The sequence below is a fragment of the Sebastes fasciatus genome, chromosome 24, assembly GCF_043250625.1.
Source record: "Sebastes fasciatus isolate fSebFas1 chromosome 24, fSebFas1.pri, whole genome shotgun sequence".
In the NCBI taxonomy this organism is placed as follows: domain Eukaryota; kingdom Metazoa; phylum Chordata; class Actinopteri; order Perciformes; family Sebastidae; genus Sebastes; species Sebastes fasciatus.
In genome coordinates, this window is record NC_133818.1 from 10,900,176 (window position 1) to 10,919,815 (window position 19,640).

The following is a 19,640-nucleotide window of genomic DNA, read 5'->3' on the forward strand; positions in this document are numbered from 1 at the left end:
ACGTAGCCGCGATGGCACGGCCCCGCAGTCAACACACACACACACGTTCCCCTTTTCGCTCTATCTGCCATCATGTCCCTGTCTCAATTAGGATTGTTTGTCGTCCCTCTGCCCCCCATCCCCGGTTCATTTGGCGCCCCCGCCGTCTCATTGTGGCAGCCGTGTCATTGTGTTTGACAGCTTCTCATTCTCGCGTCAGATCTCATTTGCCTACTAATTTCCGTACACGCACACCTCGCCTCGTCCACGCGTGCCTCTGAACCGGCCTCCGTTGGTCCGGTTTTGTTTCGAGAAGAAAGTTCCACTGTTGCTGAAGTGGCGTCTGCTGCACTGTAAGAGGCTTGAGAGGGAATGAGCTGCACACTTGGCACAACGAAGCAGGCTGCATCCCCACTGTTGGCAAGATGAATCACATAAAAGCCTCTCTGTGATCATGGCACAGTGGAGACGCTGTATAACCTGGCTGCGTGTTTCCTGCTTGTTCATAAGCCAGAAATCTCATTGTTTAGACCAGCGGTTCCCATCCTGGGGTCCGGGCCCCAAAGATCACAGACGGGTTGCGCCAGGATTTGTCTGCTCTGAGGTTGTCAAACTTAGATTTGCTCATGTATAACTAAAATCATAATAACACACTTGAAATATTCTGCTTCAATTCATATTTGTTGGCGTTTAGCCTTTCAAAAACAACATTTTCATTCACAGCATTTGCTCTCCCGCTTGACGCACACAAAGGGAGGGCTGCACCTTTATTATCGGGGCGGTCTAGCAGCAATCTAGCAACACCATAAATTATTAGAGCCGTCAAAGTTAACGCGATAATAACGCATTAACGCAAATTTGTTTTAACGCCATTCATTTCTTTAACGCATTAATGCTAAGAGTATTATATACTTGACATATCTTCCTTAAAAGAACATTTTGAACAGATGAAAAATGTGCGATTCATTTGCGATTGATCCCAGTTAACTATGGATAATGCGATTAATCGCGATTAAATATTTTAATCAATTGACAGCCCTATGAATTATATTTATTTAACTACAATAACAAAGCTCTGTGTGTCTCTTTCCAGCTGGCAGCGGTGTTTGACGTCCAGCGCAGGAGGACAGACAGTCCCAGAGAGACCATATCCAACGGCTACTCAAGTTCTGCCCACAGCCCTGAACCCGCCCACTACCACCCCCACCTGGGGTACCAGGAGCCAGTCGGAGGAGAGATCGAAGTCAACGAGGCCAGCCTAAAAGCCAGTATGTCACATCCGCTGTTAATGATTTCATTTGTTTTTTTAGTTTTCTTATCAAGATATGAAATATTCTGCTTTATAGAACAACAGATGTTGAAGTTTCTGCGGGAATGTCAAACACCTGACAAACTAAAGCGAAGCTCAATCAACACTTTCAATTTTTTTTGTGCATGTGAGAAAGTGTATGGTGGTGAGACAGCAGGAGGTGTGTGTGTCTATGTGGAGGCGTGTGACTGTGTGAGAGAGAAAGTCAGAAAGTACATTTACGGAACAGCTGTAAGCTGAACCTGCTGTGTAAAGAGAGATTTTTTTTCCTGCCTGTAACTTGATTGCGTGTGAAAACAGATGCAGTGTTGACGCAGCGTTCTCTCCTGCCGTCCTCACTTATTTTAGTTCTTTACTTAGTTTGTTCTGGTTTTCACACGTTGCTCAGACTCAGAGCCAGAAATGTAACGCTGCAGGGTATTTTAATATAATTTTTTTTACTTTTATTTATTGACTCAATTAAACCATACATGTATATTGTACAAAAGCATTGCATCATACAATATCAACGAATAAGACAAAGAACATGCCGTAACATGATCTTCATATGTAAATCCAAATCGCAATATTTTTATGTGAGGGGGGGAAAATAAATAAATAAATAAAATAGAAAAAATGATAATAAAAAAATAATGATAAAGGCTAAAAATAAAATAAAGCAAGGAAAAATAGCCAAACAAACAGACATTATAATAATAATAATGATTATAATAATAATGATTATAATAATTATAATAATAATAATGATTATAATAATAATATTAATTATAATGGTAGGTAAATAAGTGCATGGAAAACAAATTTAAATTCATTCAAATAATAATAATAAAGAATACAAATAAAATAAAAGCAAGGAGAATGAGCCAAACAAACAAAATAATAATAATAATAATAATAATAATAATAATGATAATAATAATGGTAAGTAAATAAGGTAGTGGAAAATAAATCAAAATTCATTAAAATAATAATAATCATGATTTTAAAGAAGTGAAAGGCATAATATTATAATAAAATAAGTACTAACAAATGAATAGGTAGATTAAAGCTGATTGTGAGACAGTAATAGAGAGGAGGGCTATGTATGCCATCATAACTGTTCCCTGTATTTCGCTTATTGATAAAACCATACCTCGCCGCGGGCCAAATAATGGAGAGAAGAGGGAGAGAAAAATAAGAAAACAGCCGAAAACAAAACAAAACATGATCAATACGTGGGTGTTGTTTATGTGAGGGCATTTTTTAAAAGTATATTGACTTGAGGATTGAAGAGTGTTTTACTAAAATGTATACAAGACTTAAATGCCACTACTCAACAACAACAACAACATGACATGATAAGAGCCATGCTCTTTAATATTGTCTTTATTCTTCCTATACTGACAAAAACTTCACTCTGTGCTCCATTAAGATGACGTATATACTCAGATTCTGCTTCTGACATAGTAAATATCTTGATAAATTAATGCTTAACTCATTACGGTATGTTGTTGTACGACATAATCTATCCAGGGCACGTAGTGAGTGTGCGACCATCATAACCACACTTCTTCTAAGCCTCCTCTTGTACACTTCACATCGCGTATATGTATATACTCGACTTAATGTAGTGCTGTACAGCCAATCACGTCTCTCTGGAGTGCAGTGAGACCTCACAGGTAAGACAGCAAGCAGACAGATTGGAGACGAGAGTGATGACATAATGAAAAGATGTAACAGATGTCCCCTTGTCCTTAAAATCATCATGTTTTACAGAGTTTATAAAGTATCGCAGTGATGAATTATGTTTTTATCTTCTTCGTCTACGTAAGTCCTGCAGGGAAATTATGACTTCCAAGTGTTTTCTTGTGAAGTCAGAGGTTAGGGTCGGCTAAAAAAAGACACAACAAAACCACTTCTGAGGTAGTCGGGGAGGTTCAGCGAGTCGATCAAGGTCACCTGAGTGAGAATGACACTTTGACAAACGACGCGTGTGAAGATGATGATGGAAAAAAATACAGCTTTTTATACGAGCGATGGAACGGCAGTTTAGCAGTCGGGAAATAAAGTGAGCAAGTTACTGGGTCATGGTGCATCTCCAGTGGGAAACATCATCACACATAGTCAGTCAGGAGCCTGAGGGAGCCTCTGGGGAAATATGGGCTCTGTCTGGGCTGCAGTCTGTTCTGGCTATAGATACACTTTACTGTAAGTAATCTGGAGCATGAGTTTTGTCTCTATGTGTCTTTTTCTTTTTCTATTTCGTATTGATTAATTCTTGAAGATTAAATGAGGCTGGACGGGTCTGTCTAATCACTGGCCCACCCTTTCATTTTGCTCTCTCCATCTGTCGGCTATAGAAAGACAGTGAGACTCCACCATACACACACCTGCCCTTTGCCATCCCTCTGCCCCCTACTCCAGTCATTTCTCGCCTACTCTACTATTCAGCTTCAACCACCTGCCATCCAGCTCGCCACCCGGCCCTCTAGACCCTGAACCCATCACCCCCACTACCCCCAGCCGATACCTCCTCCATCCCGCCCCGTCTCTGCATGGCTTCTAACTAGATTAGCACTGTAGCCTGTTAGCATGCCCAGAGTCCAGCAGAGCGTGAATGGACTAATTCCAGCCCCCCCCATCCTGTCTTCCAACCTCCTCCTCCTGCTCTCCAACCCTGACTAACTTAGTTATGATGTGACCCCGTGACGCCCCTCATATAGAGCATGCAATAAGGCAGCTTTTGTCATACGGACATGCACGCGCACACACACGCAATTTGACAAAAGAACCCCAGCATGCAACTTAAACAACCGAAAATCAGTCAGCCATCTACTGCTGGGAAGGTCTCAGGCCAGTGTGTCTGCGTGTGTTTGCTCTCCCTTTTGCTGTAACAAGATCAGTTGTTAACTGCATCACATCTAGTATGCAGACCATTTCTAATTAGTTCTGTAGACAAAGGGATGAAGCTAGTCGGACCTGGTTGTGTAGAAATTTGAAGACGTGTCTACATATATTCTTTACAAACTTCCTGTTTACATCACACAAAAGCACGATGGGAACTGTCAGTTGACTACATAAACGTTCTAAACGGGCCCCTTTGTATTTCCCGTTGCAACGCTTGTTGATGCAGTAGCCAACAGGAAGTAAACTTGGACCACAGCTGTTGCCCTAGCAACAGAATGTCAATGAAAAGGTCTGTAGATCTTGCCTGACAAATTACAAATTAAGATTTGGGTTGCGTCCGAAATTCTATACTATACATGCTATTTAGTACGCTAAAACAGTATGTGAGATTTAATATGTCTGAAACCAATAGTATTCGAATTACATACTTGCATACTGTTAAATAGTTTTTTGTGCATGTAGACAGGTCTGCAAAGTTCACGTCAAAGGGAGAAACACTGCTCCTGAACTGCCTGAAACGCCTCGCTTGAAGTCCCGTCTTTTCTCCCACAAGGTGGTGATGTCATCAAGTAACACATTTGCATAATACCTGCCTAAAGCGGCTAGTTTGGCACCCCCTCAAACAAAGCTAGTTAGAGCTGGAGTGTACCCAGAACAGTTTGGTTCGGTTGACCAATCACAACAGAGTTGGACTAGCTGATCAATCAGGGCAGAGCAGGCTTTTCAGGGGGAGGAGCTCAAACAGAGCGTTTCAGACAGAGGGTGAAAAGCGGTGCTGCAGCACAGCCGGTATGAGAAAAATAAAGCGTTTTTTGAACTTTAAAGCATGTAAACATGTTCTAGTAGAAACCCAAAATACAAGTATGCACCTGAAAATTAGCATAATAGGTCCTCTTTAAACAGGTATAGTAACAAAGCAGCAAAAGACAATATATAGCATGTCAAGCTCAGACATGTAGTGAATCTATCAGACTCTGAATAAAGGGAGGGAACGCTGTTCAAAGTGTTGAACAAGATTAGATAAAAGCAATATAGGCTGTCATGTACAGTATATAAACACTTTAACCGGGTTATCGTAGTCAAATTAAAGTCAACATTAGAGTCAACATAACCTGATAGCTGTATTATCCAAACTTTATTCTGCTCGTGTGCCTAAAAAGGCTGTGGGATCATAAGATGCGTCACGTAGGCTATGACATGCTCCCAGACATCTATCAACAAATCATGCAAACCGGGGTCACTGCATGCTTTAATCACACTATCACCTTAATCTGATTACTCCCAATAATCTGGTTACGGCGTTGCATGTAATCGCGCTGAGTGGCGGCGGACAGGACAAGACGTAATTCAGTAATCAGTCAGGCATCGCAGTGTTTGTGTGTCGGGTTGGACTGCTTGTTTGAACAGGGTGATTGGACTTCACACTGCCCCGGTGGGATGATTAGACCTGCATTGATCCGCTGCTGCACACACACACACACACACTTCGAGGAAGAGAGTCCTTATCGCGTCATCCCATGAGCAGCTTGAGCCGGGCTGCTCTATCGATTGGGAGAGAAACAAGACCACTCTGGCCTGTGGCATGAAAACACACACACACACACACATGCAGACAAATATAAATACACACTTAAGTGTATAGTACACACCATACACGCATGCTTGCACAAAGAAACACGATGCGTCCTTGTTTCCATCGTGCCCCGGGAGTGAACTAGCGCTGCAGAACTTTCACAGAACTGAAAACAAGGAGGGAATTCTTAAAATAAACGTCCCAGAATTGCATAAGCAGCCTAGTTAGACGGCGAGTCGCAGATGGAGAGTCGGAGGCAGATAAACACAGAAGTGGAAGTTCACAAGGCCTCTTCAGGGTCTCTCCAATTACACGAGTCTCGACGGAAAGATAAGGGAGGAACACAACTCCTGTGTGTGTTACCGTTTGTTTTCTCCGCCGGCCCTTGAAGCGGTCACCGAGATGAGTTTGGCGGCCGACGCGTGTTTAAAAGTCGCAGGGCACCTCGCGGTTATGGCGGCACGGTTAGCGTCAAATTAGGGAACCTAAAATACACCCAAAGTTATAGTGCTTCCACCTCCTCTCCACCCTTCTGGCAGGAGACTGCGTGTTAAAGTCAGAGAATGTCTGTGATCTTAAAATAAATGGAAATTCTGCTCACAATGCACACAGGGAATGAATGATGTTCAGCTTCTGAGGGCTACAGCTGCTTTAAGACGCTCCATAACTAACACAGATTTCACTTGTATCATTTAATCAAAGGCAAGAACACAGAGCCTTTAGAATAGCGATGCACTGATACAGATATTGTGCCGATACTGACTCAAATAACTGGATCGGGTATCCGTGACAATCTATTCAATTCTATATAAGTATGCTGAAGCCTATTTCCAGCAGCCCAGTCACCTTTAATTAGTAATGGCTCTGAGCCAGTCTTGTTTATACCCGACTAAACAGTGGCTGACCTAAGAGAGTTAAAACTGTCACTCTCATCAATATCTGCCCCTCCGTGACACCGGCCGACCCTCCAGAGGTCAACGCAGGTCAGAGGTCAAAGCCAGCCGCCCTCAGGTTCCTTCACACGGCCGGGCTCCTGGGCTCTAAGTGGTGGGAGGATTGATGGAGGCGGATTTGACTCCCGATGGCTAAATGGAGGAGGATTTATGGGGCTGACCGCTGGGTAATGGACCCTGACTGTGACCATGGAGCGGTCTTGGTCACTTCGCAAAGTTGCATCATTGACATTGGGGTGAAGTATGCGCGGGTGTCATAGCTTGAGGTGATGAAGCGTAGTCGTAGAGCTCATTTTGAAGTTGTTTCTTATAGTCCATCATTCAGTATCTTTAAAATCTACCGAATCCAGTCGAAACAGGTGCTATTATTTAGGCCAGCTGGCCTTGCAGAAGTGAAGGTATTTTGGTACTTAATGTACCTACTGTCCTTGCAGTTCAACTTAATGTTGTGTCATTTGTCAGTGTAGAGTAACTGTTTCCCATTTGGTGGGGAAAAATCTTTAGTATTACCTCAGCAGACCAGTGGGTGTTTATGTGTTTTAAAGGCGTCATACTTGTATTTGGGGTTTCTACTAGAACATGTTTACATGCTTTAATGTTCAGAAAACACATACCGGTGATTGTATAGTTGTGACATCACAACGTTACGGGAGGCCTGACGGCTCATCTGAACGCACAGTTTCTGAAAGCGCCTGTTTCTTTAAGAACCCCCTTCCGAAAAAGCCCAGCCTGCTCTGATTGGTCAGTGTTTTCGGTCTTCCACATCCGCCCTGTCGCTGGGACACTTCTACCGGTGACTGTATAGTTGTGACATCACAACGTTATGGAAGTCCTGACGGCTCATTTAAAGGCTTCTGAAAACGCTCCATTTTTAGCGCCTGTTTCTTTAAGAACCCCTTCCGAAAAAGCCCAGTCCGCTCTGATTGGCATCCAACAATAAAACTGACTGGGTTGTCTTATTGGTCGGCACTCCACATACTCATATGTATGTTAAACTGAAACGTTTTTCATGATATGTCCCCTTTAAAACCTGATACATGCTCGCTGTTCGGCGTACGTGTGTGTATTCTCGTACTAGACAGGTGGTACAGGAGGGAGAGCAAAGAACCATCCATTAACTTTTACTGCTTTCTATACATGGCCCCTCTAAACTTGTAAACGTTTGCATGTGTTGGTCTGTAGAATGTAAAGAAGTAGAACTAGTGCTCCCTGTTTGAATGAAACAAATCCTACGTTTAGCTTGAAAAGTTGTCCTATAAACCCCATAGCATCCTAACAAAAGACTCGTCTAATACCGTTGCAAAGTACCTGCAGTGTTTGACCTATTTTAGATACACACAAGATTAATAGATAATCAGACGGAAGAGCGCCGTCTGATGTATTTTACGTGTTACTCTGATGTCTTTTGATGCCAGCGCTGAGAAGATACCTTTATTTCCCAGATGTTTCTGTGTTAAATCAAAGCATCTTTCACTACTGCAAATCAGATTGTTCTCTGTGTAGTTTTCTGCCAGGCGTTTCCACATGAAGTCTGCTTCTCTAAATCAGATTAGACCACATTCTGTTGATTTCCCTCAGCAAAAGCAAAGAAACAGAAAGTGGAAGATGGAGCAATTAAAAGAAATCAACATTTTGAAGCTTTTGTTGTGCAGATGGAGGATGAAGCTTTGGACTAGTCCAACAGAGAATAACTGATAATGTATGCTAGTTAATACAGATTATTACTTAGACAAACCTGAACACAACATGTGGATATTGTTTGAGATATTTGTATGTGCGTCTGGGACCATTCCTCATCTGTCTACAATCACGCCGAGACCTTCTCCCCTACTTGTTCTCCTCCCCTGCTCTCTCTATTCTGACCACGTTAGACCAGGACCCTGTCACTGACCCTCCAAAGAGAGATTGATTACAGGAAAGTAGAGAATTTTGTTTGCCTTCCCCTTTTCTGTGCGTCGACGTTTTCCTCCCTCCCTGCCTCCTTCGATGTCACTATCTCCCGGCTTCTATTCCCTTTCTGTCTATCTCGCACTCTCTCTTTATTTTCCTCCTCTGTCGAGTTAAATCTGAAAACAGCCCCGCGACGGGTTTGACATCCACAAATAACAGTGTGCTCCCGTTTGGGGGTGGGGGGGTGGATATTAAAAGCAAGAGGCAGCGCTAAGGTCCAAATTAGATTCTTTAGAATTTGTTTTTATTGTGGATTCAGACCTGCCCATGCCACGGCTCCTCTGGGCTGCGGGGTAGGGATGTGGCAACAGCTGGTCATATGAAAATGTGCACTGTGGGGCTCGGGCGTATTGCTGAAAAGGTTGGGTGGTTGTTGGTCCACTCTAAGGGGTTGTGAGTCATTATAGCCCTTAATTAAACACATTTTTTACCATTCAGGGAGGGATTTGTTTGTATTAGACGTTATTTTCTTTTTGTTTCTTAGTGTTCTCATATGACCCGTCTCTTCCCTCCACCCTCGTACTCCCAAGTAAACAAAAAAAGCACCAAACAAACAAACAAAAAAGTGTGCTGAAGTATATTTTCTAGATTGATGTATGGATATTAGGGCTGGGACGATACACCTGTATCCCGATTCAATATGTATTGCGAATATTTTTTGATTTTTGTTAACTTTTTTTAACACTAGACCGTGGGAAAAAGTTGAATCATACACTTCTAGGGACTTTTAATTTGAAAAATATCGAAATTAATACAATACATTTTTTTTGATTTTCAGCACGTATGTAGTCAGAGATGTCCTGAAGTCAAATATATCAGTCATGGTCAGGCATTATCAGCAGTATTTTTGTATGAATTAGATACAAAAATACTTTTTTGTATCTAATTGAAATGTAATAGAAGTAGAAACTAAGGGTTTAAATCAAATTTTATTTCCAAGATAGATTTAGTGAAGCAATGAATAAAATTCCAGAAACTTTTTCAAAATGTTCCGTCTTCAGTTTTACATCTAGGACATTTTGGTGAATTATCTTTTGAAATTTTATGCATATTTATGGGCTGAGATATAATTTATAGATAAAATTAGCTTCCTTGATTTTGCTTTAGTATTTTCATTTAAAATCATCCCTAGATCTTGAATAAAGGATAAGGAAAGATGAATCACCTCCTTTAGCTAGAACATCATATAAAATTGTAATAGAGGACATTAATATATTGTCTACATCAGATAGTCCGTAACTTATTTTCATTGACAAGTGATCGGACAAATGTTATTTTCTAAACACACTACGTGCCCTTTATGATTTCCTCTGTCCGTTTTCTTCAGAAATTCCATCAGCTTCGCTCCGTCAGGTTTACTTTTTCTTTCTATCTTCAGGTGCCAATAGGCGCCCTAAATGTTCATTTTTTTTAGTGTGTCGGTGTCAAATGCTGCTGGAGAGCTCAGAGAGCCTCAGGGGTCTGTCTAACCCTCTGAGCCTCCCTGATGCTCATTTCAACAAGATGCAGGCCAGCTGCTCGCTGAGAAAGTTGCCAAAAGACTCCCTTCCTTCTTTTCTCTGCTACGATGATTCTCGGTGCGTTTTGAGGAATCAAATACGGTTGCTTTGCAACAGTGTTATGAATGATATGAGCAAGTAGAGAAGTCTTTCTCTGCGTCTCTAACTGTTTCCTTCTCCACTCCAGACACGCCGCTGTTGGTGAGGAGCAGCAGTGACTCGGCCTTGGCCCCGCCCCTCGAGATTAGAGCCACGCCTCCACCTGACGACCGTGGCAACAAGTCTCCTGAGCCGGTAAGCACACTATCACAGTGGTCAAAGTCAAACGTCAAGGTCACTGTGACCTCACATTTGTTCCATTCTTGTGGTATCTCGAGAACGGCTTGAGCAACAACTTTCTTCAAATTTGGCACAAATGTCCACTTGGACTCAAAGATGAACTGATTAGATTTAGATTTTGAAAATCAAAGATCAAGGTCACTGTGACCTCACGTCCGTCCCATTCTCGTGAAAGCGATATCTAATGAATGCCTGGAGGGATCTGGCGCAAACACCCACTTGGACTCGAGGATAAACTGATTCGATTTTGGTGGTGAAAGGTCACTGTGACCACCAAAGAAAAGTCTTTCACAGAAAGGTCTAACAGGATAAAATGATGAAGTGATGACATTTTGGACAAACTTGGATGTAAACTGCAACTTTACCGGTTGGCAGAGGCATACAACCGCAAGGCGGTAATTATAGTTCAGAAACTAAGGTGTGGTAGGATCAGTTCTTGCCAGCTAAAGATGCTAATAATGTGAATCAGCCTGGTAGACGGCCTGTCTTTGTTATGTGAAGGAGACATTGATTTCCTCCCCGGAAAGGACAAAACGTTCAGTTTCCAGCGGGCTGAACTCCCGCTGTTCAAACTAGCTGTTCACAGGGAGTAACATGTTTTAACCAAAGCAAGAGACGACGCGAAAGATTTCAAAAAAGAAAGTAACGGAGAGATGAACGCATGACATTATTTCTGTGTTGTGTGTGTGAAGACAGAGTGAATACTCCTCTTGTGGTCCACGCCCCCGGGCTGCACTTTGAAAGCGCTCGCCTTCTTTTGCAAACCATTAAGGAGGACTCTGTGTGCTGCCTTTTCTTGTCCCTCTGTTGGTGACAGTGTGTGTGTGTGTGGCGGGCGGGACGGAGGCTGTGTGAGGTCACGGCGGTACATGTGTGTGTGTGAGGGGAATTCAGGTAGAAAGAGGGAGTCCTGTTGTTTCCCCCCCGCCGCGTTGGACACAACAGTGACTAAGCAGAACCCAGGCAACAGCGGGCGGCGAGTAAACACGATGACAAAGACCTTATTTCAGGCCTCAGACATCCCAGAGTGAACAGGCTCCTTACGGATGATTTAAAATATCCTACAACTGTTTACAGAGATCTACATCTCTGTGCAGACAGTTGCTCTTCAGCACACTAGCAGATATTTCTGTCTGTTTTTGAAAGCTCCTGAGACCTATCGCCGCAGTGTTTAACATCTAAGATATAGAGGTTATGAGATCATTTTTCATAATGTTAATTAAAGTTTCTGTGAGTAACTATTTATGAAACAGTCTCAATGTAATACTGATGCCTCTACATGAGCTACATACGTACACGAGACCATCAGCAAGAAGATTGGCTATTTCTATATCGGTGCCACTGGGTCCGATGCCGAATGCGAAATCAGACGAAATCATGCAGATTCACCAGAAACTCTGCGTCCCACCAAAATCTATCTTTAACTTTATCACCTTACAACGTCTCTTCCCCTCTCTCTGTCTCAGGAGGGTGGCTGGCGTCTCCCTTAGAGATAGGGTGTGAAGCTCAGTCATCCGTGAGGGACTCGGAGTAAGGCCGGTAGTCCTTTGCGTTGAAAGGAGCCAGCTGAGGCCGTTCGGGCATCTAGTAAGGATACCTCTCCTGGGCACCTCCCTAGGGAGGTGTTCCAGGCACGACCAGCTCGGAGGAGGCCACAGGGAAGACCCAGGACTAGGTGGAGAGATTATATCTCCACACTGGCCCTGGAACGCCTCGGGATCCCCCAGTCAGAGCTGGTTAATGTGGCCCGGGAAAGTGAAGTTTAGTGTCCCCTGCTGGAGCTGTTGCCACCCCGCTGACAAAATTACGAAGGAAAACATTTTGACTAAAATCGAAACACTTTGGTGGTTAAAATGTTTGAGTTTTCGTCGAGTAAAAATAGACTAAAGCTATAAAGGATAAACACGACTAAAATGTGACTACAACTAATAAGAATTTTTCGTTTTAAGACTAAGACTAAATCTAAAATAGCTGCCAAAATTATCACTGCTCCGGGCCCCCGCTGGGAGCCAACACCGCCACCACGCTGCTGGAGGCCCAGGCCCTATTGCTGGGCCCGCTGGAAGGAAGGGAGGCATAAGAGAACCAGAACCAGGACTGCGCTGGGCAGACTGTCAGACCCTGCTGCAGTAAAATGAGAGGTTTTCTAAAGGGACTCTGGTTCCTCGGAAACACTTCCTCTTTTGGGATCCTCCAAAACCAACACAAAATAAAAGCTCCGTGTTGTAACTTCAATTGAAAATGTTTCACAGACACAAAGAGGAGAACAAAGAATATTTATTGCCCTGTAGTGTGTGAGTGTCCATGTGTGTGTGTTTTATATGTGTGTGTGTGTGAAAGGCTAGGAGGCCGTCACAGCTCTTGGACATATTGAGTCTTGGGCCTGATGGACTTCCATAGATCAATACACCATCACTCCATCCACTGTACCGCTCCTTCGCAACACTCCCCTTATCTCCGCACACTCACTTACTCATACACTCTTACAACACACGCACACACACACACTTGTGTCCCTCTTTGTCTTGGAGGAGGTATTGAAAGCTAGATAAAGTGTAATTAAGGCTGATACAGTGATAAATATGCGCCCTGCCCCTTTAATTGATTTTCCTGCCTGCTGTGGTGAAGGCCAAGGTTGGCCCACTTCTCTCTGTCTTTGATTCCCACGTACAGTAGCCTATGCACACATATACCACTCTTACTCTGAAGAGCTAATAAAAGTAATTTATTTAAACTTCCTGCCATGTTCCAAGCTAATAAACGACACGTTTTAACTCGTGAATTCTTTTTACTCGTTCCTCATTTACTCTATTTTCTAATCCTCGTTATGTTCCTTCATGCGCTCTTCCTCCCCCTGCTCCCTTCGCTCGCTCTGCCTCCCAGAGTTGTTGCACTCTGTCCGGCGGTGATGTTGCTGACACCTCAGCTAGCTGAACTACACTCTGTCCGTACAGTGTGTGTTTCTCATGTCAGCAGCTGGATGCAGTGTGTGTCCGTCCCTCGAGGTTTGTAAGTTTTCTCAGGGAACGTACGTGAAAGAATGTGACCGCGGGTTGATGTGATGGATACGGCGAAGGTCAAGGAGCACGGGCTCGCACACTGGAATCTGTGATCCCGCAGTGTGTGTGCACACAAACACACTCTTTCTTACACATGTCTCAGCCGCCTGACGTGTAGCAGACGACTACAGCAGCCCCGGAGGAACCGCGCAAAAAGAAACACACACCTCATTACTCATCCGTCTGACACACACACACACTAACACGCTCGCACACAAACACCTCATCTCTCATGTGTCTTACACGCCGCCCCGTCACTCACACATACCTCCGAGTACAAACACAGAAACATGCATGGCGGTGTGCAACACAATAACAGAGCAGACAACCTGTTAGTTGTGCTCAGACGGGTTTCCAGACAGGTTTCCCAAACCTGGGACCACAAAGCCTGCCACATTCGGATCACTCGGTGAAGAAAACAGATTATATAAAACACAATTTACCCGTGCTCACTTTCACTGTAAAAAAACTGCAGTTGAAACATTTGAAAAAGCTTATTCATAAAAGAGCCTTCACTTAAATTCGAAGCACAAATTGAAGTAGCAGCAGCTTAAAGTGTTGAAAGGAGTTGAAGTGTGAGCCCAAAGAGTCGTCACTTTTTATAGTGTAAGTGTTAAAAGGAGTTTTAAGAGTCAGCTGAAAGAAGTTATTGTCAGTGAGTTCAAGAAGTTGAAGTGTCAGTTGATGTGTGAACACAGATGGGGGTCAAAGTGTCAGTTGAAGCAGCAGCAGTCGTCTCACTGGGTGTTCTTTGACACTGGAACCAAAACCGTACCTACATTTGAGTACATTACATTTTGAAATGTACACTGAAGAAAAACACTTTTGTTTGCACTCCCATTTTTCATGAGTTGAAGTACAATTTCGTAATAGTGAGCACTTCTCCTTTGCCAAGATAACCCATCCACCTGACAGGTGTGCCGTATCAAGATGCTTATTAAACAGCATCATTATTTCACAGGTGTGCCGTAAGCTGGTTGCAATAAAAGGCAACTCTAATGCTGCGTTCCAGACAACTCAGAACTCAAAACTTGGCAATCTCCTACTAGAAAACGTACAATTGAACGCCACTCAAAGTCGGAGTTCCTACTTGTGAACTCGAGGCAAATCCGATCGTCACACAACAATTTAATTAAAGTATATTTAATTGTATTTATTTGAAATAATACATACTATCATATAGTAAACCTGCATGTAAAATGATGTCGCCAATGTTATAAGGGCGCTGGTTACGGTAAACAATCTCTGAAAATTATCTTCTCTGCACAAAGGTTATTTGGGAAAACTTTAAAAAATGCCCAAAGAAATGTGGAGGCTGCACTGCTGAGAGTTCAATTGCGAGGAAACATCAGATTGCCACGGTCAGCCGTGGTTCTTGTTTTTGGCGTCGTGCACCTGGAGCGGTTGGAGGTCATGACTTGGAAATTTCAACTGGGAAAATTCAATTCCAACCTCTGAGTTGACTGCAATGCAGCATAAAATGTGCAGATGTATTACACAACACAATGCCAGCCTCGCAACCTCGTTGTCCTCAGCAGGGTCTCGACCTGACTGCAGTCCGTCATCATAACCCTCTGGAATGGGCAAATGGTCACCTTTTGATGGTGTCTGGCACTTTGGAGAGGTGTTCTCTTCACAGATGAATCCTGTGTGATCTTGTAGCCCTAGCCATGTGAAATCCATAGTTAATCCACAACAAAGAGTAGTCTTTTATTGTGACCGGCCCACGACACACCTGTGTAATAATCATGCTGTCTAATCAGCATTTTGATAAACCACACCTGTCAGGTGGATGGATTATCTCAGTGAAGGAGAAGCGCTTACTAACAACAATTTTAACAATTTTTGAGAGAAAAAAAGTAGGGTTGCCCCCTCTTAGTCGCTTAGTAGACTAAGATTTCTTAAGTCGATTAGTGGACTAAGATTTCTTTTGTTGATTACTCGACTAATCTGTCGTTTTGGTTTTAGCAGACTAAGATTTCATTCGTCGATTAGTTATTTTTTAAGGTTTTTTCATGCCTTATTTCCAAGACACATTTGACACATGTCTGGTAAACACAAGATTTAAAGTGTTGTTTCTGTGTGATTCTTTATGGAGAAACTCAGTTTTACAGATCTGTTGGATTAAATCAACTAATCAGTCAACAAAATTGTATGCGCCTTAGTTGACTAACAATTTATTTGGTCGAGGACAGCTCTAGAAAAAAGCCTTTTGTGTGCATAGAAAAAGTCTTAGATCTTTTATTTAATACTTATGAAAAATGGAAGCGAAAACAAAAGTGTTGCGTTTATATCTTTGCTCAGTTTAGTTGTAGTTTATAGGTAAATGTATGTGGAACTTAGAGTGAATGAAAGCATCCATAATAACGTAAACACATTTATACAACGCTACAAATGCTACTGTATGTGATCACTCTAAGGTTGAGGTTTCAGACATAAAGGCAGTAATCTGACATACTCGTAGAGACGGGGATGATGTTAACTAATGTTTCCTCTTTGTGTGTTGAGATGTGAGGGGGGGGCGAGCTGATTGGCTGAGCACCAGCAGGGGACCAAAGAGGAGAGCTGCTGTTTTTATGTCTAGATAAACAGGAGTGCTCTCAATCAGGGATTAGACTCACGCTGGGCATTACGGCGCGATCCTTTCATTTTAAAGCATGAAAGAAAGGCAGGTTTAAGTGTGTGTGTGTGTGTGTGTGTGTGTGTGTGTGTGTGTGTGTGCATCCCAACATCTTATGTTGTTGTAGTGCAGCAGAAATACATCATGTTATTGTACCATGCACGTACTGTAGTAGCTCAGTTACATGGTACAACTGGATGTGCAAATGTGTGAGTGTGTACATGTGTTCCCAAAGGCTGTGTGCCAGTACTGTGATGAGCATGTGTGTGCGTGTGTGTGTGTGTGTGTGTGTGCTAAAGCCCGTCTGCGGTAGCTAATGGCGTTGCGGGAAGATGCACAGCAACAATGGAGCCTCCAGCTCGACCATCCAGCCCCCGCACACAAATGCGCTCTATTGTGGGGTAATCTGTCCAGATAAGTGGGTCACTATTTGTTCAGGCAGCATGTGTGTTATGTGTTCATAAATACGCCATTTCTACATTTGCAGGCTCTGCACGGCCGATACGTACATTTGCAGGAAATGTATAAAGCATGTATTTACTCGCCGTGTGACAGAGGGTCCATCGGGGAGTTGGGTGTGGTGGGGGTTGCTAAGGAGAAGGCTTGTGGGCGGGGGCTTTTTAGCCATTAGTGCTGGTGACACAATGAAATTGACAAGGCAGAAGGACCTAATTGCTCCCCTCTTGTCTTTAACCATTTGGGGCGATTCCTCTCTCCCGCTCCCTGAGCGTGCTTGAGCGTCAACAGTTTGACGCCGTCCTTCTTTCCCCTCCCACATTTCTCTCTCCTTCCTCCTTCTTCCTTTTTTTTATCCGTTTGCCCCGGGGTTGTTGATTTTTTGCTGTCTTAAAAATAGAGCCTTTGCCTGACATAGGGTAGGGATGGAGGGAGGGGGGAGGGAGATAGAAGCATAACATAGAGTGAAGGAAGGACAGCAGCGCGTGGTAGGGAGCTCAGCATCCGGGCGGTCGTTCTCTCTTTCGCTGTCCACAAAGGTGATTGATGACGGCGTTAGATTGTTTTGCTAATTGGCGACGGGCCTCCTCGTGTTCGCCGCTGTTTGTTCAGTGTGTGTGTAACTGTAGACACTATTAATTTGTCACTGTAGCTATTATCACGTTGAATGAATCTGTTTTTGTGTTTGCAGGAAATCAACAATGTGCTGAAAGGAGCTCTGGACCGACTGCGCACGGACGACCCCCCCGCCAAGATGAGCCATGTTAACTACAGGTAAGAGAGTGTGTGTGTGTGTGCAGGTGTGTTTCTGGACGTCCAGACAGATCATGCTGTAGCCGGGTACGGTGCAGTGTAGGAAGGCTGGGATTAACGCTTCCAGTCTTTGTTTGACAGCCTGACACTCTGACTGGATTAAACAGTCTCACGGCTGCGTGTGAACGTCTGTGTGTGCTGGAGCAGAGGTGAGTTTTGAGCAGGAGTTGGAGGGAAGTTCCTCCACCCGTTTTCACACTAATTGTGAAAGTTGTCTACATGACGACAAGGTAACTTGACATAGAGACTAAAACAACTGGAAAAAGTGTCTAAAAGAGGCTCTGAAAGATGTAAATACAACCCAAAATTCAGTTTAAAGCAGTTGCAAACAGCTATGTTCTAAAAGTTAGGGACATCAACATGTTAAGTAATAGAGCTGCACCTAATGATTTTCATTATTGATTAATATGTTGGTTTATCTTTTGGTTAATCAAACTCTCTCAGTCCCACTGGGACGCTCGTGCACCCGCCCACTGTTTGAGTGACACTTACACATGATTGGTGTACGACCCTGTCAATCTACATATGACTCATTTTATTCATTATGATCAAAATGAGATGTAGTGTTTGGTTGTAACGCCTCCTTGTGTGTGATGTTGTGGTCATCCCAGCAACAAACAAGTTAAGTTATGTCCCACTCTCCTGAAGTAGGGGTAGAGGTTGTAAAGAATTCCCTGTTGAATTCCCTGTTGTAATTAATTGACATCCAGTGAGTTGACCTTTTGACCCCTATGACGTGAGAACGGTTATGGACTTGAGTAAAAGCATCCGAAAGGTTTGTTTTTTGCACTTTATCGATTGATTTGCTTTCTGTTATTTATGGGTCACGATGCTAAAAGCTCAGTCAGCTTTTCTTTATTCGTCATATGCACGACAATGACAGCAAGCAGTCGTTGGCAATCAAAATCATGGGTCTCAGGTACCCTTCCACGATGCTCATTAAAAAATATATATATATAAAAAAGGAAAAGCAAAATGAGAATAAAAGACATGAAATAGTGCAAGTTAAAATAGCAGTATTTCAAATCCATATGCTGAATGTTAACAGGATGTAGTATGTATATGCATGCTGAGAAGTAATAGATATATATATGCAGAGGTGTAAACAGGAATTTATTAGTATAGAGAAGTAATAAATATTAATTGATTGTTTAAATTTAAACAATCAATTAATTAACAAAATAGATTGTAATGTTTTCTGATCAGCTAGTAAAGAGTATTACTATATATATTTCGTTATTTGACATGTGGGGTGAAACAAAGAAGTGCTTCTTTGTGTATCAACATGCATGACAGCAGCACTACCGGCTGACCCGTTCACACTTCACTCACTTGTCAAGTGTGTGTGTGCACGTGTGAATGAGCGTACTGTACGTGGCTGAGCACACACGTCTCACCATGGCAACCTCCACTTTTGTTTTTTGGGCACGTCACCCCCGCACACCTCCGGCATGATGGGAGTTTTATCTCCATTCCCCCCGGGGCTGTCAGTCACGCGGTAACCACGGCAATGGATAACCCCTCCATCACAACCCTTCACCCCGTCTCGCCCGGCAAGCCTGTGACAAAAGTAAAAGATCATTTCGCAGCGGAATGATTTTCCGATTTAGAAGATTGTCCCTTTTAAAAAGAAGTCAGGAGAAAAGACTCGGCTGCAGTGACAGATGGTGATTCTTCTACATTCTTACAGTGCAGCGGCGTCCCGACAGCACTGTGACACAATGGAGGCACGGCTCTTCACAGATAGTTTGCCATGGTAACAGATGGTTGGCGGTTGAAGGAGCCGCGGTGAGCGAGCGGGGGCACATTTTCAGCGAGTCCCGGCCGCGAGTTTGTTAGGCACTCGGCCTCCGCTGATGTAGAGGAAGTCAACCAAGAGTGGGAGCTCCATCTGTCTCACTCCTCGTTGCTCTTTTCATCCGTCCCACCGTCCCTCTCTCTCTCTCTCTCTCCCCCTCTCCCCCCAGTGGAACGACTGTGTTTGTGTTTGTGTCAGCGGGATACTAAAATGGGTGAGCGGAGCTATTCTGCATATTAGAGCGCGGCGCTAACAAGCTACGGCTGCCTCTGATGAGCTTGTTTGTGCCGCCGTTTGTTTTTATATGAATGTAAATGGGCTGTGGAAGTGTGTGTGTGTGTGTGTGTGTGTGTTTGTTTGTGTGTCAGTGCACACTGTGTGAAAACATATACATCATTCAGGACCA

General features: G+C 43.4%; 1 protein-coding gene across 1 annotated transcript in view; it reads left to right on the forward strand.

The window, feature by feature from the left end:
- pard3ba (par-3 family cell polarity regulator beta a) overlaps positions 1-19,640 on the forward strand; it is a 138,333-nt gene that overhangs the window by 28,405 nt on the left and 90,288 nt on the right. The window contains exons 3-5 of the mRNA XM_074627349.1: positions 1,073-1,247; positions 10,337-10,443; positions 17,315-17,397. Of these exons, the coding sequence (XP_074483450.1) occupies positions 1,073-1,247; positions 10,337-10,443; positions 17,315-17,397 (365 nt within the window). The remainder of the gene's footprint in view (positions 1-1,072; positions 1,248-10,336; positions 10,444-17,314; positions 17,398-19,640) is intronic.